At 41.3% G+C, this 21,783-nt stretch overlaps 1 protein-coding gene across 3 annotated transcripts in view; it reads left to right on the top strand.

Moving 5' to 3' along the window:
- Window positions 1-21,783, top strand: part of RPTOR (regulatory associated protein of MTOR complex 1) — a 132,069-nt gene that overhangs the window by 7,575 nt on the left and 102,711 nt on the right. For all 3 annotated transcript variants that reach the window (XM_068413583.1, XM_068413582.1, XM_068413581.1), the window contains exons 2-3: window positions 6,145-6,247; window positions 9,467-9,549. In XM_068413583.1, coding sequence (XP_068269684.1) covers window positions 6,145-6,247; window positions 9,467-9,549 — 186 coding nt within the window. The remainder of the gene's footprint in view (window positions 1-6,144; window positions 6,248-9,466; window positions 9,550-21,783) is intronic.

Below are 21,783 nucleotides of genomic sequence, written 5' to 3'. Positions count from 1 at the left end.
AGGTGGTTGAGCCTTATTAGGCCGGGGGACAGTGTTCTGGTCCGTATGGCTCTCAAATACAACCAAACATCTTCCTCTCCGTGTTCCTGACACTTCAGCTGAAATTACGGACTTGATCTTGTCCTTAGCATTGTCTCCTGTTTGCTCCTGGAAGCTCAGGAAACTTCCTATTTCAAAAAGTTATTTTAATTTACTGAAGTTGGCTGTAGCTCAGGGACTCCACTTAAAGGGGACAGTGTGATTCCTGAACAAATGTGCGTTGTATAAAATATAGTAAGACTAAAAATGTCTTCCAGGAATAATTTGAAATACTAGTTTGTAAGGAGGATCTGAAGATGAGGAAGGAAGTCAATGCATGGGAAGATGGACACCTTTTTAAAGATAGTGCTAGACAGGAGTGGGACTGTGGTGGGATGATGAAAAGAAGCCTGTAAGGAATGCAAAGCAGAGAGAGTTGTGCTGAGGTGAGAAGGAAAGCTGTTGTCACAGATCAAATGAGGAACAACATCTAGAAAAATCTCTTGTTGATTCTTTTTGCGTGTTGTATAAAGAAGACAAAGATCATAGGAGGAAAATATTTGCTTCCCATTATTTTTAATTCTTTTTAAGAAATGATTGGCAGGGCTAAGAAAACACCATTTTGGTTATATACGTCTAAGTGGTTTAAAGACAATATTTTGATGCTTTGCTATGGCAGAGTGAATCAGCCTACCTGACTCTGTAGTTTTTAATCTAAAGAGCAGTTCTGTTGTGCAGGATTACCTTTGATCTCTGAGGGCACCTTCAGAAGCTGAGGTCGCTGGGCCGTAGCACATCAGCTGATATTATTCCCTATCAGCCAGAGCAGATGCACACTGTTCTCAGAGCACGCAGATAGAAAGTGTATCTGTAGATCTTGGGTATTGATTGCTACAAGTGTAAGCAGTGCTTACACAGTGAATAGTGAAGCCAGCAGTTAGAAGTCTGTTTTAGGGGGAGCTGTGTTTGCGTTACTGACTGCTCTTGAACTTTGTGTAGTAGCTGCATTCACGGGGTAAACGAACGTGTTGGACATAATAAACCTCTGAAGAAAATTCATAGTATTAGTGCAGAATACAGAGGTTAGAAAGGGGAAACAAATGCTAAGGAGGAGCTGATCGAGGAATCTAGTGTATGCTGTCACAACAGTCACAGCAAGAACTGACCTTTTGGGCTACAGATGGCTGAAGACTCCCTGCAGAGGTGTTGAATTATTCATGTTAACTTGAAGTATTTCTTTGCATTCTACTATTTTTGTCGCTGTGGTGAAACATACTGAGATTTTTTTCCATAACAGTTTATTTCTCTTAAACTTTATATTAAAAACATTCCTTAAAACTGAAAGCTCTTCCTTTGTAGGTGTTTTACCTTGCAAACGTTACAGGTGAGCTGAGTCAGACTGGCACATCTCTCTTCTTTTGGTACTTGGGCCGCTAAAGGCAAGATCTATTAAAAAAGAAAGAGAGTAACACTTGATTCTCAATCATCCCGCCCAGTGTGGTGCGAAATGAGTGTAGAAGGGTACCAAATTAGAGCTCGGTGGTGTAAGTGTCTGCTCACAGGGCAATGCGTCAGGCAGACGCCACTTCTGCAGCAAGGATCTCTATTCCTTCTGCCCGTTCGCTGGGTAGAGATAAGTCATGTACCTGTGCGATATGTTCTGTCCGAGTCACTCCCTGCAGAAACCTTTCTTTGGTTTTATGCTGTTGTGTGACCAAGTGGACCAGGAAGGGCAAGGTTTTGTCTGCCTGTTCACAATTTTCAGCCTTGTCACCAGCTGATTTGCAAACTGTCGTTCCTCAGTGATGTGTTTTGCACTTGTGCCCTAGAAATGATGCCTGTGCTGTTAGAGAGCACCCGGACAAAGTGTTGTCACTTGTCACCTCTTAGCTGGGAGCCTGAAATGGGAAGTTGCCAGAGAGTTCAGGGTGCCCGTGGCTGCCGTGGACCCCGTCACCCCCAGCAGAGCCCCGCTCCAGAGAAGAGCCCAGCTTGCTGCAAGAGGTGCCTTGTTGTGAGAAAGCCTGCTGAGGGTGGGTGTGACGTGTAAAAACTTCCATGAGGCTTGGGAAGGAGAAAACGTGCTTTTGTGGGTGTTCCAGAGTGATCTGTGACTGAAACTCCAAAGGGAGAACAATGTTTCGTGTTGCTGAATATTGCTGGTACTGCTCAGTGTTTAGGGAACTCCTCGCTGAAGTATTTAATGGCATGTCTCCACAACAGTTACCAGCTTAGGGTTATCTGTGGGACACCTACCTGGTTTTGCCTTTTGATTAAGAGGCTTGTACTAAATCTATGTGAATGTATATGAAGAAAAATGTCCAAAAAAGCCTTTAGGAAGGGAATGAATTTACAGAATTGAGCCTGCTCCCAAGGAAGATTCCCAAATGAGACAGATGTGAGGGTTTCTCAGGCTGGAAATCTGCCCCAGTATTTGTATTTAATGCTGATAAGTTCACCCTCAGCTCTGTAAAATAAAGTTACAGCATATATTTTATGTTTAACGCTGACTTGATCTTGTGTTTGTATTAACTCACAGAAGCAATTTTAACTTATTGGCATAAAACCAGGCAGGTTTGTAATGGTTGAGTGTTCATCTGTGTAATGGTTAAACAGAAATTTTTCAGCTTGAAAATTGCAGTGTAGAAATAAAATATTTATGGGTTTTAAAATGTCCATTCTGAAATGTTAGGTGAGGGTCTTACCACAAAATGCAGAATTTCTCATAAATTGATTGACTGACTTGGTCTTGGTATTACTTGAACTAGAAGATAAAGCAGTTATATGACTCGGTTCTTAGTTGCTAACCCTTACTTAGCCTGTAACAAATCTTTAGCAACTGATGAAATGGGGTGTCTCAGTTACAGTCAGGGCTGGAATTACTTTCAAGCATGCCCCAATGGATAAGTTGGGCTCCCCGCGATGACAAAACTTCAGGTTTTCAATCAAAACCATTCCTATGAAGATAATGTAATGTTTCTTCTAGCTGAAAATACCTGCAGAAATGGACTAATTTTGGTTTGAGATACCTATGGGTGATGTTAGTCTCTCATCTGCAAATGTTTTGTCTCAAAATGAAAAAAGAGGTGAATGAAAAATATTTTACAAGTTCTCTGATCTTTAAGATAATACATAAATTTTAATGTCAAATGCTTTAAGAGCATCTTCTCTTCTGAACAGACACAGAAATCCCTCTGTTCACTTACTCCCGTTTCTGCTGGATTTGGGTTTAAATGCTGTACCATCACTTCTCAGGAAGAGCTTTTTGACCGAGTAGATTTTGCAATTTAAGTATTGCAGGTTCTGACCCAGAGTTACTAAATCATTTAAAATTGAATGTAATACAAAGTTGTGAATTGTATCCAATGTTTTTTTAACACACAAATCACATTACAGAGAGAAGAGCCCACAGTAAGAGCTTCTGTGGTTTTGATCTTGAGCCTTTGCTGAGAAAGCATTTTGGATATTGGTTTTCCTAGAAGCTTGCCAAACATTCTTATGCTTTGTTTTTTAATTCTAACAAAAATCCATTGAAGTGTATTCTGGTGAATATATTCTTGAAATGTAGGAAAGAAAATTTCCACTGTCTTAATGACAGATGAGAATGTCCTGGTACTTCTTGTATTAAGAAGCTTTAAATAAGCTACGAAGTTTCTGGTAGTATGTTCCAAACCAGTTTAGAAATGTGAAAAGCATTATTCGGCTCCTTGGGCTCAGGTTTTCTTTTGATCCGTAATGATTCAACGTCATAGATGGATTTTGAGTAGGAGTCAGAGGGGAGTATGAGAGAGCTGTAATTCTCACTGAAGATGTGCTCTTTATTAGCAGAACAAATAGTGAAGTGTAATACGTTACATCCTTCGTGGGGAGGTAGGCAGGGGGGAAAGAACCCCATTTGTCTTTGGGATCTGTTCGACTGTTACTTTTCATGGCCGGTTTGCTGTCTGTTTTCAAGGAGAAATGCTTATTTAAAACACAGAACTTGGGAACAGAAAATAAATATCAGCCTGTTCAGTGTAAGTCACAGATCAGACATTACTAGTAAAATATTGAAAAATAAGTCAGTATTAGACCACAAATGGGAAACAATAAATAAACGAGACAGAAATGATTGTTTGGCAGGATACTCTCTCTCGAAAGAATGATTTGTATGTTTTCGCTTCTAATAAGTTATTTTGTCCTGTAGTTTTCTTTGTTTTCTTCTGGGTTCTTGGTGCCTGTTTGCCAGCGTGTGATTACTTGTAGGGTTGTTCACGCTCTTTAACACCCTGTTCTTTCTGAGGCTGTGTGGGCTGGCGATGGATGTAGCACGCTGAGGAGGTGTCCTCGTGTGCAGGTTAGAGCTCAGTCAATGCAGATCTTTGTGCTGGCTTCTGTAAAACCAGGGCAGCAGTTGCCCTGTGTCCGGATGAAATTATTTTCTAAACAAAGCAAAAAAAAAATGAGAGGGAAGGGTGAAAGGTGTGTGAGCAACGTGGAAAGGGTCAACACCATGTTGGTGGCACGGTTTGGTTTGGAGAGTGGCAGCTTGGTGTTGATAAAATAAGTGAAGGAAAGTGAGGGGAAAAGAGACATGAAAGCAAAAGGTAAGAGAAGCAGATAGAGAGAGAGGAGGATGGCAAAGCCTTCCAGGGGGAGAGGAGTGAGTCAGGTTGGTTGTCAGCACAGATGTCTGCTCTCCATCGGGAGCCCCCGGGTTCGGCTGCAGGCGGCTGAGTGTTGGTGGTGTTGCCCCAGGGCTACCTGACTGCTCGCAGCTTTGGAGGACCAAGCTGCGTCTTGCAGCTGATCCTCGTTTTGCCGTAACTATACTTTTACTATGTATTGTTCTTAATTTTGATAAAGTACTCTTAGTGCATGTGTGCGTAGTGCTAGACGTCAGCTGTGGGCCTCTTCACCCGCTCTGTGTGCGCTCCTTTGGGAACCCTTGTGAGATGCCAGGGAGGGAATCCCCGTTCTTGTTCTCATCTGCATTCTGGAAAGTGCTGCTTCCTCCTTGTTAATGCATGGGGATGAGTAACTCCTACGTGATTGCAGGGTTTTGTTAGCAAGAACCTAGTTTGGGATGAAGCCATTACCCAGATTTCTTGCTAATTTTTAACTCCAGGTTCCACATCATAGACGTGGGAGTGAGCGGACGCTGCAGCATTCCTATCCTCATGTAGAGCTTGTCCCCCCTTCGTGGTGTGAATAGTGTCTCTCTGCTCCAGTTTCTAGTTTCTTTATAAATTATACATTTGTGTGGCTCTAGTTTTTCTGTAAGTGTGGGGTTTGGAATTGTAATGAGCACCCTGGGGAAGGGGAGCTGCGGGTGGCCTCGTGTCAGACAAGCAAGGGAGTGCTGAACACTTACTTGATGGGTACCATGGGCCACGTTACTTCTCTTATTTTCCTTCTCTGGTTTAGGTATTGGAATGAGGGAGTTTAGAGCAGAAAGGTGTGAAGTAATAATTTCCCAGCAATGTTTTTAACAGGTGAGGGATCAGTGGGTTTGGATTTGGTGTGTTGGTGGTGGCCCTCGTGGCTGCAGGAGCATGGCTAGTGTCAGCTCTGCGGGGCTGAGCCTGGAGCAGCAGCTGTAGGCAAGGCCAGGGAGGGGAGCGAGTGAGGGTTCCTCCTGAAATAAGAATATCCAGGATAACTAAGGTGTAGAAAAACCAAAACAAAATAGACTAAATGTTTTGTTATGGTTCAGTTGGTCACTTGGGAGTTTTTCCCTTGTAATGCTTTTAGTTTTAATATTAGAGAGGACATTCTGTATTCTAATATTGATCAGGGACCCTGAATAGCTTATTCTCATATTTTAATAATGTATTTCAGTTGGACAATGGCTAATTTAAGATGAGTAGCAGAAGTTCAGTGATATAAATTTCCATGCTCTGTAAAAGAAGAATGGGCTCTGGAAACAATAATAAAAATAGTAACATAAAATCTAAGTACTGTTCTATTTTTTTTAAAGAAATGAAAAATTTAATCAGTCATGCCTTGCTTGAAATAGTCTGTGTTAAAGAGCAGATAACAAAGCTTTGATGAAACCCTTCAAAAGTTACGGCAGTGGTAAAATTCCAACACAAGTGAAAATTGATTTTGTTTCTATACTAAGCAAGCGTTTTATTGTCTTTGCAGATGAAGACTGTTAGTGTTGCCTTAGTTTTGTGCCTAAATGTCGGTGTGGACCCTCCCGATGTGGTGAAAACAACACCCTGTGCCCGTCTGGAGTGTTGGATCGGTAAGTCCTGAGAGCTGCCAAGCTCCAGTTAATGGTATTAGTCTTATAAATACTGAGTTCTAGCACGTGTAGTGATCTCAAAGTTGCGTGTTTCCTGGACTTCAGACTAGGGTGAACGAAAGGAAATCTGGGATCTGATTGCACTCTGTCTATACTTTATTAAGTGTCCAGCAATAACTGCTGCCGTAGGTAGTCTCTCCTGCTTTATTCTAAAATGAGATAGCACGGAGGGGAAAAAAAATCTGCTAATTAGTTATTTAACTTTCTTTTAATTGTTGTAGATTTATAAATATCTAAGGAAACTCTGGGCAGCAACATCTTCAGGGTATTGTGATCTGCAAAGGTTTAAAATTACCCTGCATCATACAGCAGAGAAATAAGTTTCTGTGAAATGCATGGACTTTGCTGCGTGTTGAGGTGACTGCTCTGGGACTGTTTTAATTGGGATCATGAATTCGGGAGACCTGGAATTATTCCTAGTGCTTGCCAGCAGTTCCAACACCTGGGCTTGCTGCTTTGATGCAGTTAGACTAAATTCCGAGTTTTTTGTTAAGAAATGAAATGTTCCCTTGGTTTTGGAGATCAAGTCTGATTATCAAGATGAGACAAATCTGTAAGAGACAAGTAATATTAGAAGGAAATACCTTGTGTAAGAAAGCTTTCTAAGAGAGATTGGGTTTTTATCTAGGAATTGAAAATGTTCAGTCTTCAGCAAGTAACATGCAGAGCACTGTAATCCTAAACTCTGGGGTCTGTGATAGGCTGCAGCAGCAAATTAATCATTGCACAAGCTGAATTTCTTTAAAAACTAGCAGAACATCTCATTTCTAACCTTGCCTTACCTGCTTTATGAATCATAGCATCTCATTTTTTTTGACCTGAAAATGACTTTGAAGCAGTTAAAAAGCCATGAGCAGGCACTAACAAATACATCTATTCAGCGGAGAGAACAGCTCTCATTTCTCATTGGGACATGAGTAGAGAGCAAAGAGAACGAGGAGCATTGCAGAGTCATTAAAATAAAGTTATTAGTGATTATCATCAACAAAGAGAATTTTGAATGCAGTTTTTTAATTAAATTTTTAGCGTGTATTTATATGCAAGTACTCACTTCCATTATAGCCAACTCTAAATTTCTGGAAAAGGGAATTGCAAAAATATCCCGTTTTTTCTTCTTCTATACAACAGTCTCAGGAGAAGCTAGTGGTGTATATTGTGGAAACATAATGTCTTTGCCAGATATGCAAGGAAGTGTGGGAATCATTTTGGTGTAACTGCTGCCATTTACAAGTGAGCTGAGATCACCAGCGCGTGAACTCGGGTAACAGACGGCCATCGCAGGCGAAAGCCGCTTGCGGTTCCCACTGTACCTCCACGTGCACCCTTAGAAGATCCAAAGTGGTTTGTTTTTCTCCAGAATTAAGCCGACATCTGTGCTCCAGTGTCAGCCTGGCCCCATGTAAGGCACGGGGAGCTTCATGCCGTGACCATACCGAAGGTGTCTGGTCTGTGTGTCTCCAGGCCTCCGCTGGCCTTGTGTATACGCTCAACAAGGAGGCTGAAAGCTCACGTAATAACTGTGATGGCATGAGCTATATTTAGGAAAATAATTTCTTTCCATTGTTTGGCTCTTGGAATGGCACCCGTGCACTTTATTCTTGTATAAAAGATATTTTTAATAACGCTAATTACTCTGAAGGCCCTCTAGAGTCTGCAAACTACATTCCTCTGCTTTCGAAGTGCATGTGAAGTATTTTTAATTTCTTTTTCTGAAGTTCAGTTTGATTCTTTTGAGGGACTCAAAAAAAAAAATCTGATGTGTTTATGCTATTTTTTATTTCCTTTTTTTTTAATTTGAGCAGTAGCTAATGGCATATTAATTAACAAAAGGTGTTATGAGGCAGTGTGAATAGTTTTGGGGGATTCCTGTTCAACATCTCGAGGGTATCAGCTCAAAACTCAGTTTAAATAGCACGGGGACTGTTGTGGTTCAGAGCAACAGGGACTGCTGCAGTATGTAGAGAGGTTTCTAGAAGGTGTGTCAGTGAGGGCTGGGGCTGCAGGGTCCGTGGCAGGGAGCGGGTCCTGGAGACGGCTCTGGTGAGGCTTCTGCAAGAGCAGCTGCAGCTCAGCTGAGGACAGCAGACGGGCTTCTGAAGTCTGAGCAGACAATTTACTACTGTTCCTGTTTGTTTTGGAAAAATGCAGATGGTATCCTCACCTTAAATCTTTCTACAAAAGTATACTGAAATTTAAATAAGGTCCTAGCTTTTATTCAGTTAGGAAAAATAACTCATAAAATCCTGCTTTCATCCTACTTTTAGTAATTTTATTTCTAACAGTACAAGGTAGAATATTTGTAAAGAGTTAAAAAAATAACTTCATTGATTTGGTTAAATGCTTTAAAAATAATTTATATTAAATTGCAAAACGTTAGCTTCTAGTTTTTTTGAAACTTGTTAATAGTGTCAATTATATGGCCATGTTTTTTGGATAAAGCACATAAGCTGAAATTGTATCGGTATGTATGGATGGTTCTAATTATCTAGTCATAAAATTAACTTATTAAAAATTACAAATGACATATAATCTCTCAAGCAGTAAGCAATGGAAGTAAATGAAGCAGGATTTTACATTCATCAAGAAAAAATGTTTATCATCAAATATTTAACCGATTTAAATTTTTGTCATTATTTACTGTAGAAACGTTTTTTCAATATTAAAATAAACAAATGTTATGCCTCTCCTGTCTTTCAAAACAAAATTGTAGTTGTTATCTTAGAGGAATCTTCCAAATTGGAGTCTTTAATGGTACGTAATTTGTACTTGAGGGAAGAATTTGGGGATAATTTTTGGCTGTCGCACCCAAGTAAATTCCATGAAGAATCTAACGTTTATGACTTTGAAACTGAATGCATGAAAGGAACCTGCATGAAAATAATCTTGCATTAAAATAAACTAAACAATCTTTCCTGCAAGCAGAACACTGGAGAGAGAAAGTGCAGAAAGCTTTTGGCTTCTTTCTTCTGCAGAGCAGGGTGGTGGTTGTGCTTTGATGTAGACTTTGGTCTCCCAGGTTGTAGATCTGGATTTTACAGGAACATAATTTGGAGTAGCTGAAGGTTTAAATGCACATAAAAATGGACATAATTTCTACCTCTTTTCAAGCTGAGTGATTCAGTTGTGGTCAAAAATACTCATTTGTATTATATTTCCTAGATCCTCTGTCAATGGGTCCTCAAAAAGCTCTGGAAACCATTGGTGCAAATTTACAGAAGCAGTATGAAAACTGGCAGCCGAGGGTGAGTATTCCTTGGGCTTCCCCTCTGCAGCTCTAGATGTGATACTCCTTTGTGGGAACGTTCAACGTAGACTGAAAACTGAGATACGTGCCTGCTGTGTGGCGTGGTGGTCTTGCAGCGTTTGTGTTAGCAGTGCAGGTATTTTTAATCAGTCTTTCTATTGAAACTGTGATGGGTTACATTCATTTACGTGTTTCTTTATAAAATCAATAAAGATAGATTGCCACTGCCAATGTTTTTTTCGGGTCTGGAACCTAGAAGCTCTGAACAGAGAACTTGGAGCTTTTGGGCTTTTGTTCCCCCAGGTCTCCCATTCCTGCGTGAAGGACTAATACCTTTAGGTAAAGGACAAGTGGCTTTGAGATTGTCTTTGTGGTAATAAATATAAACTTTTATTTTGCCAGACACTGCTGAGAATATTTTTCACCGAAAAAAGGGTTGTTGGCGTGTGTGTTGTTAAAGGCGGCTGGTGAAGCAGTTTGTTGTATGCATTCAGAGTCCCTCCTCTTTCTAACTCAGACTTGATGGAAATAATAATATATTCAGAGCAATATGAATGCAAATACAGCTTGGACCAGTTCTTTACCTCTTGCCTTTGTTCGATACTTCCCTGCCCCCCTATTCAGGGATGACTGGAACCGAGGTTATCACTCGGTAAAAGCTGAAGGTACTACCTGAAGGAGGCTTGCTGTTTTCAGTGCTGAAATGTTTACGTCACTAAATCTGTGGGTATTTTTTTTTCTGAAGTGTTTTGTAAGTATATTTATATAAGAAGGACTTGTCTTGAAGCATGTGTGGTGTATACTTAAGATAAGAGAATTTACTTTTGCACTTTTCCTCTTGGTACATTGACAATTTTTAAAAATCTCTCTCTAGCAGCCCAAGAATTTGGCAGAAAATTCAAATAGTGTCTGAAATCAAACAGCAGAGTAAAACACCATGATGCAAAGGTGAAAACAACCCTTTTTCTCCGCTCTTTAATAACAGAGTCCATATTACTGAGGAATGAGGGACAGGCGCCTGGAAGCAGCAGGTACCCTGTGTGGGCCGACCTCATGCTGCCTGGTAGAGTTTGCACAAAACATGAGGCAATTACTGAGCTCAGATGTTTGTGTGCAAGGTGCCTCGTTCTCACCGGTAAATCACAGCCCTTGGAAACATTGCGAAGCTGAACACGTACCGTTTTATTGCACTCTGCAGGGCTCTTGAGTTTTCTGCAGTAATAAAGAGAAGTTGATGTGCCATCTGCAATAAAACAATAGGAACATTATTGAATTTCCTAGAGCTTTCATATAAATACTAATACGTCTAGTTTTGTCTGTTTCTCAGTGTTTTGGAATGGTTGAAGAATGGATGGAAGGAAGGCAATTTGGGGAGAACTAGGCATGCTGAAAAAAGGACCGAATCGTTAAAATCTTCTGAGATGGCCAATATTGCCGGGCTGTCGGGGCGGGCCCTTGTGCTGGGGAATGCCTGTCGTCAGTGTGTTACCCTGAGTGCACGCGGTGCTCACTGCTGGTAAATGGATCACGGCAGTAATAAACGCTGTGTGAAAAGTCCTGCGACATCACCACCAGCGCAGTCCTTCTCTGCTTATAATTTCTAGGATGTTGTTCAAATACATGCTTGTTTTTGTTCAATACAAACAGCTTGGGTGAAAAGCCTTGAAAGGGGTGAGCATGAAAATCCTTTGCTTCTGGAAGCTCCCAGGCTGCACAGCTGATGCGTATTTCCTTCCAGGTCTTATTGAGCCCCTTTCTAAATAATTTATCAGCTTGCCGTTGCTTGAAGTATTTCGTCTGATTAAATTTAAGACTTTGCTTTATTGTTGTGTAGCTACATAAATTTGTGTGCTGCGGGAGTGAGAAACCCTTCAGCCGTCATTTCATCTGCAAAATACTGCAGTTAAACAATACTCAGTCATTTCATTGCAATTCTCAAATGAAAATTTTACTGAGGGAAGAGAGGAGGAGATGACAAAGCTGGAGGCTTTATCTGTCTTTCTAAAGAATTTTCTGAACAAGTAAGAGTTTGTGCAATTCAGTGCAAAGATAGTTTAGGTGCTAGTGAAAAAGTGGGAAGAAAAAAAAGCTCTTTAATATTACCATGGGTCATGGGTTTTGAGTTTCACTGGACATGGAAGGGGCCAAAGCTGAGGGTAATCTGGAAAGCAGGCTCACGTACAGGGCATGAAGGGGTTGCTTAAGCAGCTGAGCATGAAAGGAGAAAAAGGTAGAGAAAGTTAAGAGCAGAGACCCCCTAATGCCCAGCCTGACTGGAGGGGAAAAACCTTCCCTGGGACTGCTCTTCTGGCCCTTGGGGGAGTCTGCGGGCTGGGGGGTCAGGGAACGGCTGGTGGAGCTGAGCAAAACCAGGGCTGGCCGGTTACAGGACCTGGATTAAAGAGTTTGGCAGCAGTGTCAGGAGACCACCATGAAAAAGGAGAGCCTTTAGCTGAGACAGCACATTGTATGACTTTAATTGCCCCAAATAAAATACTTCAAGTTTCTGTTGGAGATGCTTCACATGGTCTGTATTTAAAATGTTTAGATAAGAAATTGGTCACATTGAAATGGTATTTCTCTGCTTCTGATCTGCATTTATCACCCTTTGCAGAATACTCCCTGTGTTAGGTGCAATGTTGTAGTAAGTGACCTGTGAAAGCAGTTTTTTTGCTTGTGCTGGCAGTAAGTAGCAAATGTTTTCACTGTTGTTTGGATGCAAATTTTGTCTTCTTGCCATTCAAAAGTCAGGAACTTCCCTTAGTTTAAAAGTCAACAGACTTTGGAAATAGGAATAATAGATTGCGAATTCTGAGTGCTGCTGCAGTGAGATGGTTTATGGAGATGCGGTAGCTAGAGGGGATTTTTATGAGCAGAAGTTACTGTTACTTAAGTCACAGAATCACAGAACGTTAGGGATTGGAAGTCCCAGTTACAAAGTCCCTTACACCCACTTGCCTAAATAAACCAAAGTCAATTCCAGTATTGGTTTTTCTAATTCAAGTGCTACGTTGTTGTCTCTCTTTTTCTTCTCTCCCCTTCCTCCTGTTTTGCTAAGGCAGTCATCTTCGTTATTTTGATTGTCTCCTGGAGTTAGTTGTGCAGATTTCATTATAGCTCCACCTGAATGGACATCACTGGAGTGCAGGGGAACTATGAACTATGAAAGGGGATGAAAATTCCAGATAGGGGAGGACTGGAGACATCTAGAAAGCACGATTAAATAAACTTAGAAAGCTTTTGAGAAGGGTGGCTTGAAAGCCAGTCCTGATGTTTGAGAATGCCAGCATCTGTAGCATCCCTAGTCACTGAGGGTGGTGTGTTAATGCAGCGTGGACACTGTCACGCAGCAGTTTTGCTTCTGTTCCGTATGCAGTTCTCTTCTTGATGCTCCATTACTTACATTAGTGTTGCTTGTTAAGAGACAGGCAGTAACTTAGCTGAACTCATTAGCCTGGCAGATCTAGGATGGTTTAGGTCTTTCCAGCCCATTTAATTTATGTGGTTGTACCCATTTTTTCACTCAGTTCAAAGAGGTGGCATAATCAAGGAGGAGCAACTGCAGCAATCTTTTACTGGAGTGGGCCCAAGGGAGCTGAGAGAGTTGGTACTGATCCCAAATAGACATGCCTGTGCCTTTTATGCAGGGCATTAATAGAAATGTTAGTTAAACTGTGGCTATAAGTTGCCTTTTCCCACAAGTTCTTGATGCCAGGTTGAGCCTCAGCAGTAGGTATGTCCCATTGTGCTTAACTATGCAGGTTTTTAAATAAAGGGGTTTCCTATTTTTTTTTCTTATCCAATATCACGTGGCGTGTGATGCCTCTTGCAGCTTGCATCCACCAGTGCGTGATGGGCTCTGAGGAGACATCTCACACAATGGGGTAGATTATACTTTTTGTGGCAAGCCTTCAAGGAAACAATGATGCTTTTTCTGATCAAAGGAGGCTGCTGCTTTCTCTCGTCTAGTCTGCTTCCCAACAGTTTTCTCTTAATTTCAAAGGAAGTACAGCCAAGATTCTTGAAACAGAGAATTTAAAGCCTCTACCTTTTTGTGCGTGTTTTCTGTTGTTGATGCTGTTGTTTCCCTCATTAGATATCTCTGGGCTTTGATACGATTTCTGAGGTTTCATTCCTCTCATTGCTTCCTTCTGCCTAATTAATTGGTAAGTTGCCTGCTGCACATCAAAGATTGAGCATTTCCTAAAGAGTAACTAGTTAAGCATAAAAACTAATTGAACACATGACCTAATTATTGATCTCCCTGTGAGTCATACTTCTCCTTTATTTCTGTAGGGTTTTTCTTTTAAAACAACAGCAAATTCTAATTGCTTCTGCAAAAGAAATACTGTAGAATTCCAAAGGGGAAAATGTAAAATGGAAAAACTTGTACTTGGTCTCCCTACTCCGCAGATGTAGGAACATGTAACAAAAAATGAAGAAGAAGAGGAACAAAAAAGACATTGTGACCTTGTTTCACAAAACCAGGTTTTCCTAAGAGGACTATGTTTGTTGTTTTTTACTTCCCAACAGCCTCTTGAATTTGGCAGCTATTTCAAGCGCTGCAAAATTTTGCTGTATCAATCCTTTGCTGTCTTGTTAAAGATCAACTGTCTTCAGCGTAAGTCAGCATTTTTTTTCAAGGAAAAAAAAAAAAGTCTGTCATAGAGGAGGGGTCAACAAGTGTAATTGCCAAAACCAGTTGTTCATGTTCTCATTCTGTCTGAAAAATTGTCATGGCATCATTCTGAATTTGACTGCTAGCCATGTGCTGTTTTTGCAAAGTATCCCTCTGGAAGAACGGGTAGTTTAGCCAGAAAAGCACAAATCCTAAGTGTGGTAAATAATGAAAGCCACTTTTTAATGTCTTGTGAATAGGGAGAAGATTAGGGCAAATTAAAGCAGTATCTGACTTGTAGTTTTCCTTTTGGTAGTTCTCAGAGTGGTCTGCAGCCCAACCATCCCCTCACCCGCAGCGTAGCTCGGCAGGGGAGAGCACGAGCCCAGGCGCTCGGTTCAAACCATCCACAAAGGTGCGTTGCGTTGGAGCTCCTCTCCTTTGTGCTGAAAAATCTGAACTGGGCCACCTATTTTCTTCTGCAGTCGGGGCACTAAGCGTCGGGAGCCAGGCGTGATGAATGGCTGTGGAAATTTGAGCTGCTCAAACCACTGCATAGGTTCCCTGGGGTTTTGTAGCCTGAATTGTAGCAGTGTAGCTGTAGGCGCTGCTGGTGTGACTGCCTTCAGGTGGGAGGAGCTGTACCACCTGTACGTAAAAAATCTCCTATAGCAGTGATAACGAAAGGATTTGGGACTGAGCTGTACAAGTGGAAAGCTCCAGTGCTGGGGCTCAGTCTAGGCAGAATGCATGTTTTAATTCTTTTGATAGTGAGGAAAAAAAAAATCTGATAAATCTTTAACACACTACTAAAAATAAAGTGGCAACTGCGAAATTGCAGCAGTAACGTATTTAATAGTGATTTCTCTGAGATTCTCATGGGAAAATGAGGCACAAAAAGGAAGAAATAGTTACAGGCATGAACTGATGTGAAGAAGCGCGTTCAGAAGCTGTAAAGACAAGGAAGTGGCATTAAGCTGTTTTGTGAACTGAACTGTTCATGCATTGCAGATCAGCAGTGATCTGGTGTTCTGGAACTAAGTCAACAAACCTGCAAAATCAGTTTAGTGGGAAAATCCTCTGGGTCTTGCCCTCTTGCTGAAAGCCTTGAACACTGCAGGCAGGAGTGACCTTGAATGAAGGAGATGGGGCAAAGGGGCAGCTGTTGCTGAAGTCTAGAAAGGTGAGTTTGAACCACAATGAAAACGACATTTAACTTGTAAGCAAACAAAATTTCTTCCCATTTTATTAGAAAAGTGATGCAGTAATGTGGCTGTTTAGGTTAGCGTGTCTCTGAAAAGTGGCTGCTGGACGATGATGCCTGCCTCACTTGTGCTCTCCCTGGGAAGCAGACCTGCATCGCTGCAGAACAGAGGCTCCAGAACACCCCACCACAATTTCTGCACATTTTAAACAGCTCCTCTTGAAAATACGAATAGTGACCTGGTAAAATCTCCCAGATGCACGTTCAGTAAGGTCTGCTTGGCAAGGAAGCTGCTCAGGGCGTAAGGCCATCAAGAACCAGATTCTTATTTTACCGACCACCTTCCCCTCCCTTACATGTTTCTTCATTTGCAGAAGCAATGGGCCCTCCTTGCCAAAGAAAAACTTCTTGAGACTGCCTCTGAAATGCTTTTCCTTTGCTTTATCACCCAGCGTCTGAACTCCTATTAATTTTGAAATCCTCTGTTTGAATGCTGTCGTTCCATGACCGTGCTTCCTCTTGCTTTGCTTTCCATAGTCTTCTGACAATAAGATCCATTCACGCTGTGTACTTCCTCTCTGGTTTGTGTTGTATCTTATCAAAATGAGGCCAGAATTGGCAGACAAGCAAGACTTGTGTATTCCAGGGTATCTTCATATGACCATTGTACTGTTAATGTCAGTTTGTACTAAGATGTGAAGAAAGACCCGATGTTAGAAAGGCTTCTTGAAAGAGATAAGCAGCTCTGCCTGCTCAAATCTGATTAACGTTTTTCTGTAATTACCACCCAGCCTCTGTGTGACCTATTTAAAAATACCTTGTCTTTGTGTTCCGTGGAGAGTAGTGAGTCACTGGCGATGAGGGACAGGGAGGAGCCTTCTGCAGATCCACTTGCATCGACCCTGGTGCTCTTTATCTAGTAGGTATCCCTGGACAAGGGTTCTGTCATTGCAGACTTGGACATGCAAATGATACTGTGTTAGACAACTGAAGCTTCTTCCTGAAGTGACATCAGAGTTTTGTGCAAAACTTAGAGCATTAACAAAGAAAATATTTACATTTTTATTTATATTCCTGCTCATCTCTAAGGCAGAATGAGAAAAACCTGAAATACTTAAGTTGTAACTCCTTTCGTATGGTTCTTAACAGAACATAAACCTCTGAATGACTGGGTTTCCTTCTCCTGACTCATTAAGCTGTTTGTTAATCTGAATATCGCTTCATTAAACAATTACTTTGCAATCAGAGGAAAACCTGAAATTACGAAATAGTTATTTAGTATGGAGAAGAACAACTACTTGTCCTAGCATGAGTACAGTGTAGTAGTTCTTCCTGTTGAGTACGCTGCACCCTGACCAGAATATAAAGACAACTGGTTTGAGGATTCACTTGCGCACTAGGTTGTGGTCCTGCAGCCTAAAGTGGGCTCAGAGTAACATCTAAGTTTATATTTAAGAAGCAAAAAGGTGCAGAGCCTGAAACTTTAAAGAGCTCTTAAAATAGAGGTTGTAAAGAAGGAAGAGTACTAAAACGACACTGTTGCTTAGGAGTTAGTTGTTTGACTAAGTAGGTTTTAAAGATGTGTCCTGGTGTGTACTTAAAATCCTGTTAGAGCATTTTGTGATGTGACCCATCAAAGCCATCAAACTGTCACCAGTCTGAGGACAGGGATCTGACATACGAGAAGCAGATTTAAGTTCTTTTACAATTCCCTTTGTTTAAAAATAAACAGTTATTTATGCAGCCATCTCGGAACGTTCACGTTATTTGAGCAGATAGGGAGGGATGCTGAACACACAGGGTAGGCTGGTGGGTAGAATTTCTATAAATCTTGGAGCAAACTTGTAGTGTGGAGCAGCTTGTAATTGCTGAGAACACACCTGTCTCCTGAATCTGTTGTAGCAGATACTCAAGGTTAGCAGTCTTGATTTTTGACTTCCCTGTCAACATCAGTTCTCGTGAACAGACTGCTCAAAGGTATTTTTTTTTTGGAAGTATTATTGAATACTGAATCCACACAATGAGGATTAGGTACTTTAGAATTCATTTCACATTGGACTTAAAAGCAAGGTCAAAGACTCTGCAGAGGAAAGGAAAAGCCGCTACACCGCTCACTACAGCCAAGCGAATGAATGTTCCACCCTTATAGCTTAGCTCTGGTAATGCATTTTGTCCCAGACATCTCGCAAATTAAACTGTTTAAGTCTTGGGCTGCTTGTGAATATATTAGCGTGTAGGAGATGGAGATGGATTTTTAAAATGCAACCAAATATCTACAGAGGGTTTGCCTGGGACTTGCAGGAGTCTTCCCTGTGGCTTAGTTTAGCATTTAAACTTAAATATCTGTATCTTATAGTACATCTTCACTGTAATTAATATTTTTCAAGTTAGCAATAGCTAATAATTTTATCAGAAGCATTTTTTCATGGCCTGCATTAACCAGGTTAAGCTGTTGCTTGTAACATCAGTTTGGAATTGCCAACGTACTCCCTTGTACTTAAATATGCCGTTTCTCATTATCTTTGATTAATCCTCATGAATTTACCTCAGGCTAATTTCACGTGCCCACAACCTAACATTAAAACACGTAAAAGTTTGTTGTTTTTTTTTTTTTTAAACAAATTTGTCCTGAACATTTTGTGAACACAGCTGGGTGGAGGTGGGGGACCAACTGTGTGTTGTTACTCTCCTGGTCAGCTAAGGAGCAGGCTGCAGTCTGAGCCCAGCTCATACCAGACATTAACAGCTGTGTGTGGGGAGGGAGCAGAAACCACCATCAATGCTCACGCCTTTGGACAGAGATTGCATCTGATCAGGTGAATGAAAATCCAAAAATGAACAGCAAAGTTGGGGAAAATTTGGCTTGATTCTACTGCTCGTGAAAGAATTTTTTTCCGTGTAGATTGTTCATTTATTGTGAAATTGTGCGAAAATAAAAGTGTTCTTGTACAGTTCTAAATTTGCCTATTCTTTGATGTGTTTCCAAAGCCAGTGTAGATTCAGGATCCTAAATCTTTCTTTGATGCAAGAAAAAAGATGTTTTAGTAAGTATTAAAATTAAATCACGGTAAATCACAGGACTGAGATATTAATAACTGTTTTGAATGAACCCAAGAACAAAGTATTTTTGTAATGAATGAAGTGTGTAATTTTTCTCTAAAACAGCTTCAACATCAGAAGCCTTGGAAGTGGGCCATCTTCGTGTCATGTGTGGAAAAAGTGTGGGAATAGCAGCGTCATGGAAAGTCCATGGTAATGAAGTTAACTGAAAAGAAATTAGTGGGTATAAAGCAACTAGTAGTGAAAGTTATTAGGAACATAAACTGTTAGTGTGTTTTGGAAGAATTTCTGGAAGAAGTGGCTTAGAACTGCTTGAGGTGTAGACCCTCAGATCTTTGCAGAAGCTCGGTCTCCAAGGAGAGGTTTATCCCTTAGATTAGTTCTAGCGCTGTCCCTGCCAAGACTCCAGTGAGTGAGCAAAGATGAATAATGAAGTGGCGATTAAAAGCCCTCTGGGTATGTAACTGAACTGGACCGACTGGGCTGTACTGGAGAATGGGAGCAGTGGAACTGTGCTGGTTCTCATCCAGGACGCTGGCTGGTGCCCTGGCCAGCTGCAGGTGGGTACGCACACAGCCAAGAGAGGTGGTATGAAACCTGCCAGTCTTTGGCCCTTGAAACTGCTAGTTTCATTACTCTTTTTTTTTGTTTTTAGTGACTTGTTTCTTTGTAAGGCGCTTTATATTCCTGGTTTTCAAATTTGGGCATTGTTCCAAAAAACATTCTCTTGGAATAATTAGATTGCTTTGATTCCTTTTAATTAAATCATGTTAAGTAGGCTGCGTGCACGGCAAAGTCTCAGGTTTAATGTATTTTCTGCATTTGGAAACGGGGATTCAAATCTGATCCAAGTCACAGTGTAGCAGCTGCGTGACGTCCTGTGATGTCCTATTTACATGGAGGTTCACCTTGAACAGCAGCATTGCTTTGAAGAATAAAGCAGAAAAGATTATAAATCATTATAAGGAAGAATTAGGCTATACTAGGAGAAAATGTAACAATAAGGGAAATGCAGCACTCGCTGCCTTGCAAAGTTATGCCCATCACGTTTAGTAAGGTATCTTAGGGATAAAAGGTGAGTGACTTCAGGCTTTTGTTGTGCTGAATGAAAAGAGGGCAACATTATAACTTGTAAATAGCAAAGGTTACGAATGCCAACAGATGCATTTTTCATATAGTTGATATCCACTGTGCTGGATGCTGCTATTTTGGCATTAATCACATGTACGCTGTGGTCTAAATCTTGTGGAGCCTTTCTGGAACTGAGACTGAGGTCGTAGGCTGCAGGAAAAGGAAAGATCAAGACTTGAATTTTATAACTTTAACGGGAAAATGGGTTTATGCTTGTATTTTTTTGAGGGGGAAAAAATTCATCTCCCTGATGTAAATGCCGTGGTGCTGCAGCATGCATCTGTCACCCTGCCGGGCTGAGCAGGGCCAACGACGATGGAAACCTGGCCTGGCTTCCAGAATGCTTTTTCTCCCCATTGCCCATTAATGGTTAAGCAACATCAGCAACTTAAATCACTTATTCTCAAATTGTCATCTTTAGCACTCCGCGTTTCTGCCTTTTTATAGGACCTACTCCTGAGGTGAGTTTCCTGAGCTCAGCACCTGGCAGGGTTGAGCACACCAGAGTTTGCAAGGTGGATAATGAGTCGGGTTGTGGTTTCTCAGATGGCAGCAAAAGCACTTTGTCATGAGCCGCTGAGCTTCTGCAGCCCCTTGGTGGTGGCCTGGGAAAGGGGCCTCTAACTTGGGCTTTTCCTCCTTCTTTGATTTATGTTTTGGCCCATTCAAAATAAAAGAAAAAAACTGTAGATGAAGTTTCTGAAGCAGAGCTGTTAATTTAAGCTCAAAATCCATGGAACGGCGGGGATTACTTTATGCAGCCAATACATACTGACACTTCCCAGGGAGACAGAAGTTGATGAACACAGTGAATTGGTTTTTCCCCTCCAGACAAACTCATCTTGGAGAGGTTACTGCTATCACCTGCTAATCAGTAAACACGTGGGTGTTTTATTTATCCTGTGAAAGAATGAAATCCCTCACGAAACAAACGGGACAACGCTTGTGCTTTATTGCTGCTGCTTTTTGTGTTTGAGCCCTGGTGCCCCAGTGCGGCCCCTGTGGCGAGGCTGGGTTGGGACCTGGCTGGCTGTTCAGCTGTGATTTTGCTTTATTTGCCCACTGATGATTTTCTCCCGGTGTTTTCCCAGACCTGCTGATTGTACTGGTGGTGTCAGCCCTGCGCTGCTGGCTCCTTTGGACCTTGCTCACTTGCCCAGATGAAAACGGCACGGAGCTGGTGTAGATCCTAGTAACAGCTTTCAAACCAAATACAGACAGAATGTTGCTCTCACCTGGAATAAGGAAATGATCTGTTTTTGATAGATCACATCTTTAGAAAAATCCCTGTTTTCTCTCTTAAAGATGATTGCTTTGGTTTTTATCGTGATAGGAAATTTGGAAATAATTTGGAAAGTAATTCTGAGAGAGTGTGTCAATAAGCAATCAGCGTAAGTGCTGTTCATCAAAAGGGTAGTGATGCTAAAATGCAAAATGTTTATATGAGAACTAAAACTGTGTTTAGAAAATGCTTATTCGTACTGTGAAAGGGAAGGTAAAATTGTTGAATCGGTGAATCCTCCTGGATCGCAGCTCGTCTGGGTGTCAGCCGTGTGAAACGTGATGGGACACGGTAGAGCTGGTCGTTGGTAATGTGCTTTCTGGTACTGGGCGGGAGCCCAGGGGTTAACAAGGCTTTAATGCTGTTTCTCTATGTCCTTCTCAAAGACCTTCAGTTTCTGGACTTCTGGTCTGGAAGGAGACCTTATTTGTTTTTAAGCGCTATTAAAAATAGCACCGTGTCCCACGGAGCATCACATAAAGCAATAAGCTCCTCCTCTCCCCCCACAACTAACGCCCCGTACCCCGGTCAGATGAACAAGCCCTGAATGTGTCTTGTAATTACTGTACTTATGCTGCTGGTATTTTTTCCATACCAACAAAAAAATTCTTGAAGATATTTTTTAGGAGAAAAAAAAAAAAAAAGGAAAGAAAAAAAGGCACCACCTGGTCTAGTTTGTTTCTCAGATACTTGTTTCTTGTCGTACGTGCGTGAATGGTGTGTAATAAACTCACGCCTGAAAGTCCTGAGCTGACAGGGGGGACTAAGACTGCTTATTTACAGGCTCCCTCCTCTCCTTTTCACTCCTCTCAGCCTTGTGTTTCTCGATGCACAAATGATGTTTACAGTTTGGGTCTTTAGATCTACAGCCTTGAGTTTTAGAGTATGAATTCACCTCCATTAATTGCGAGCTGTATTTAATATTTATACTAAAAGG

This window comes from Nyctibius grandis, chromosome 15 (genome assembly GCF_013368605.1).
Source record: "Nyctibius grandis isolate bNycGra1 chromosome 15, bNycGra1.pri, whole genome shotgun sequence".
Classification (NCBI taxonomy): Eukaryota; Metazoa; Chordata; class Aves; order Nyctibiiformes; family Nyctibiidae; genus Nyctibius; species Nyctibius grandis.
This window is presented reverse-complemented; position numbering and strand designations above follow the sequence as displayed.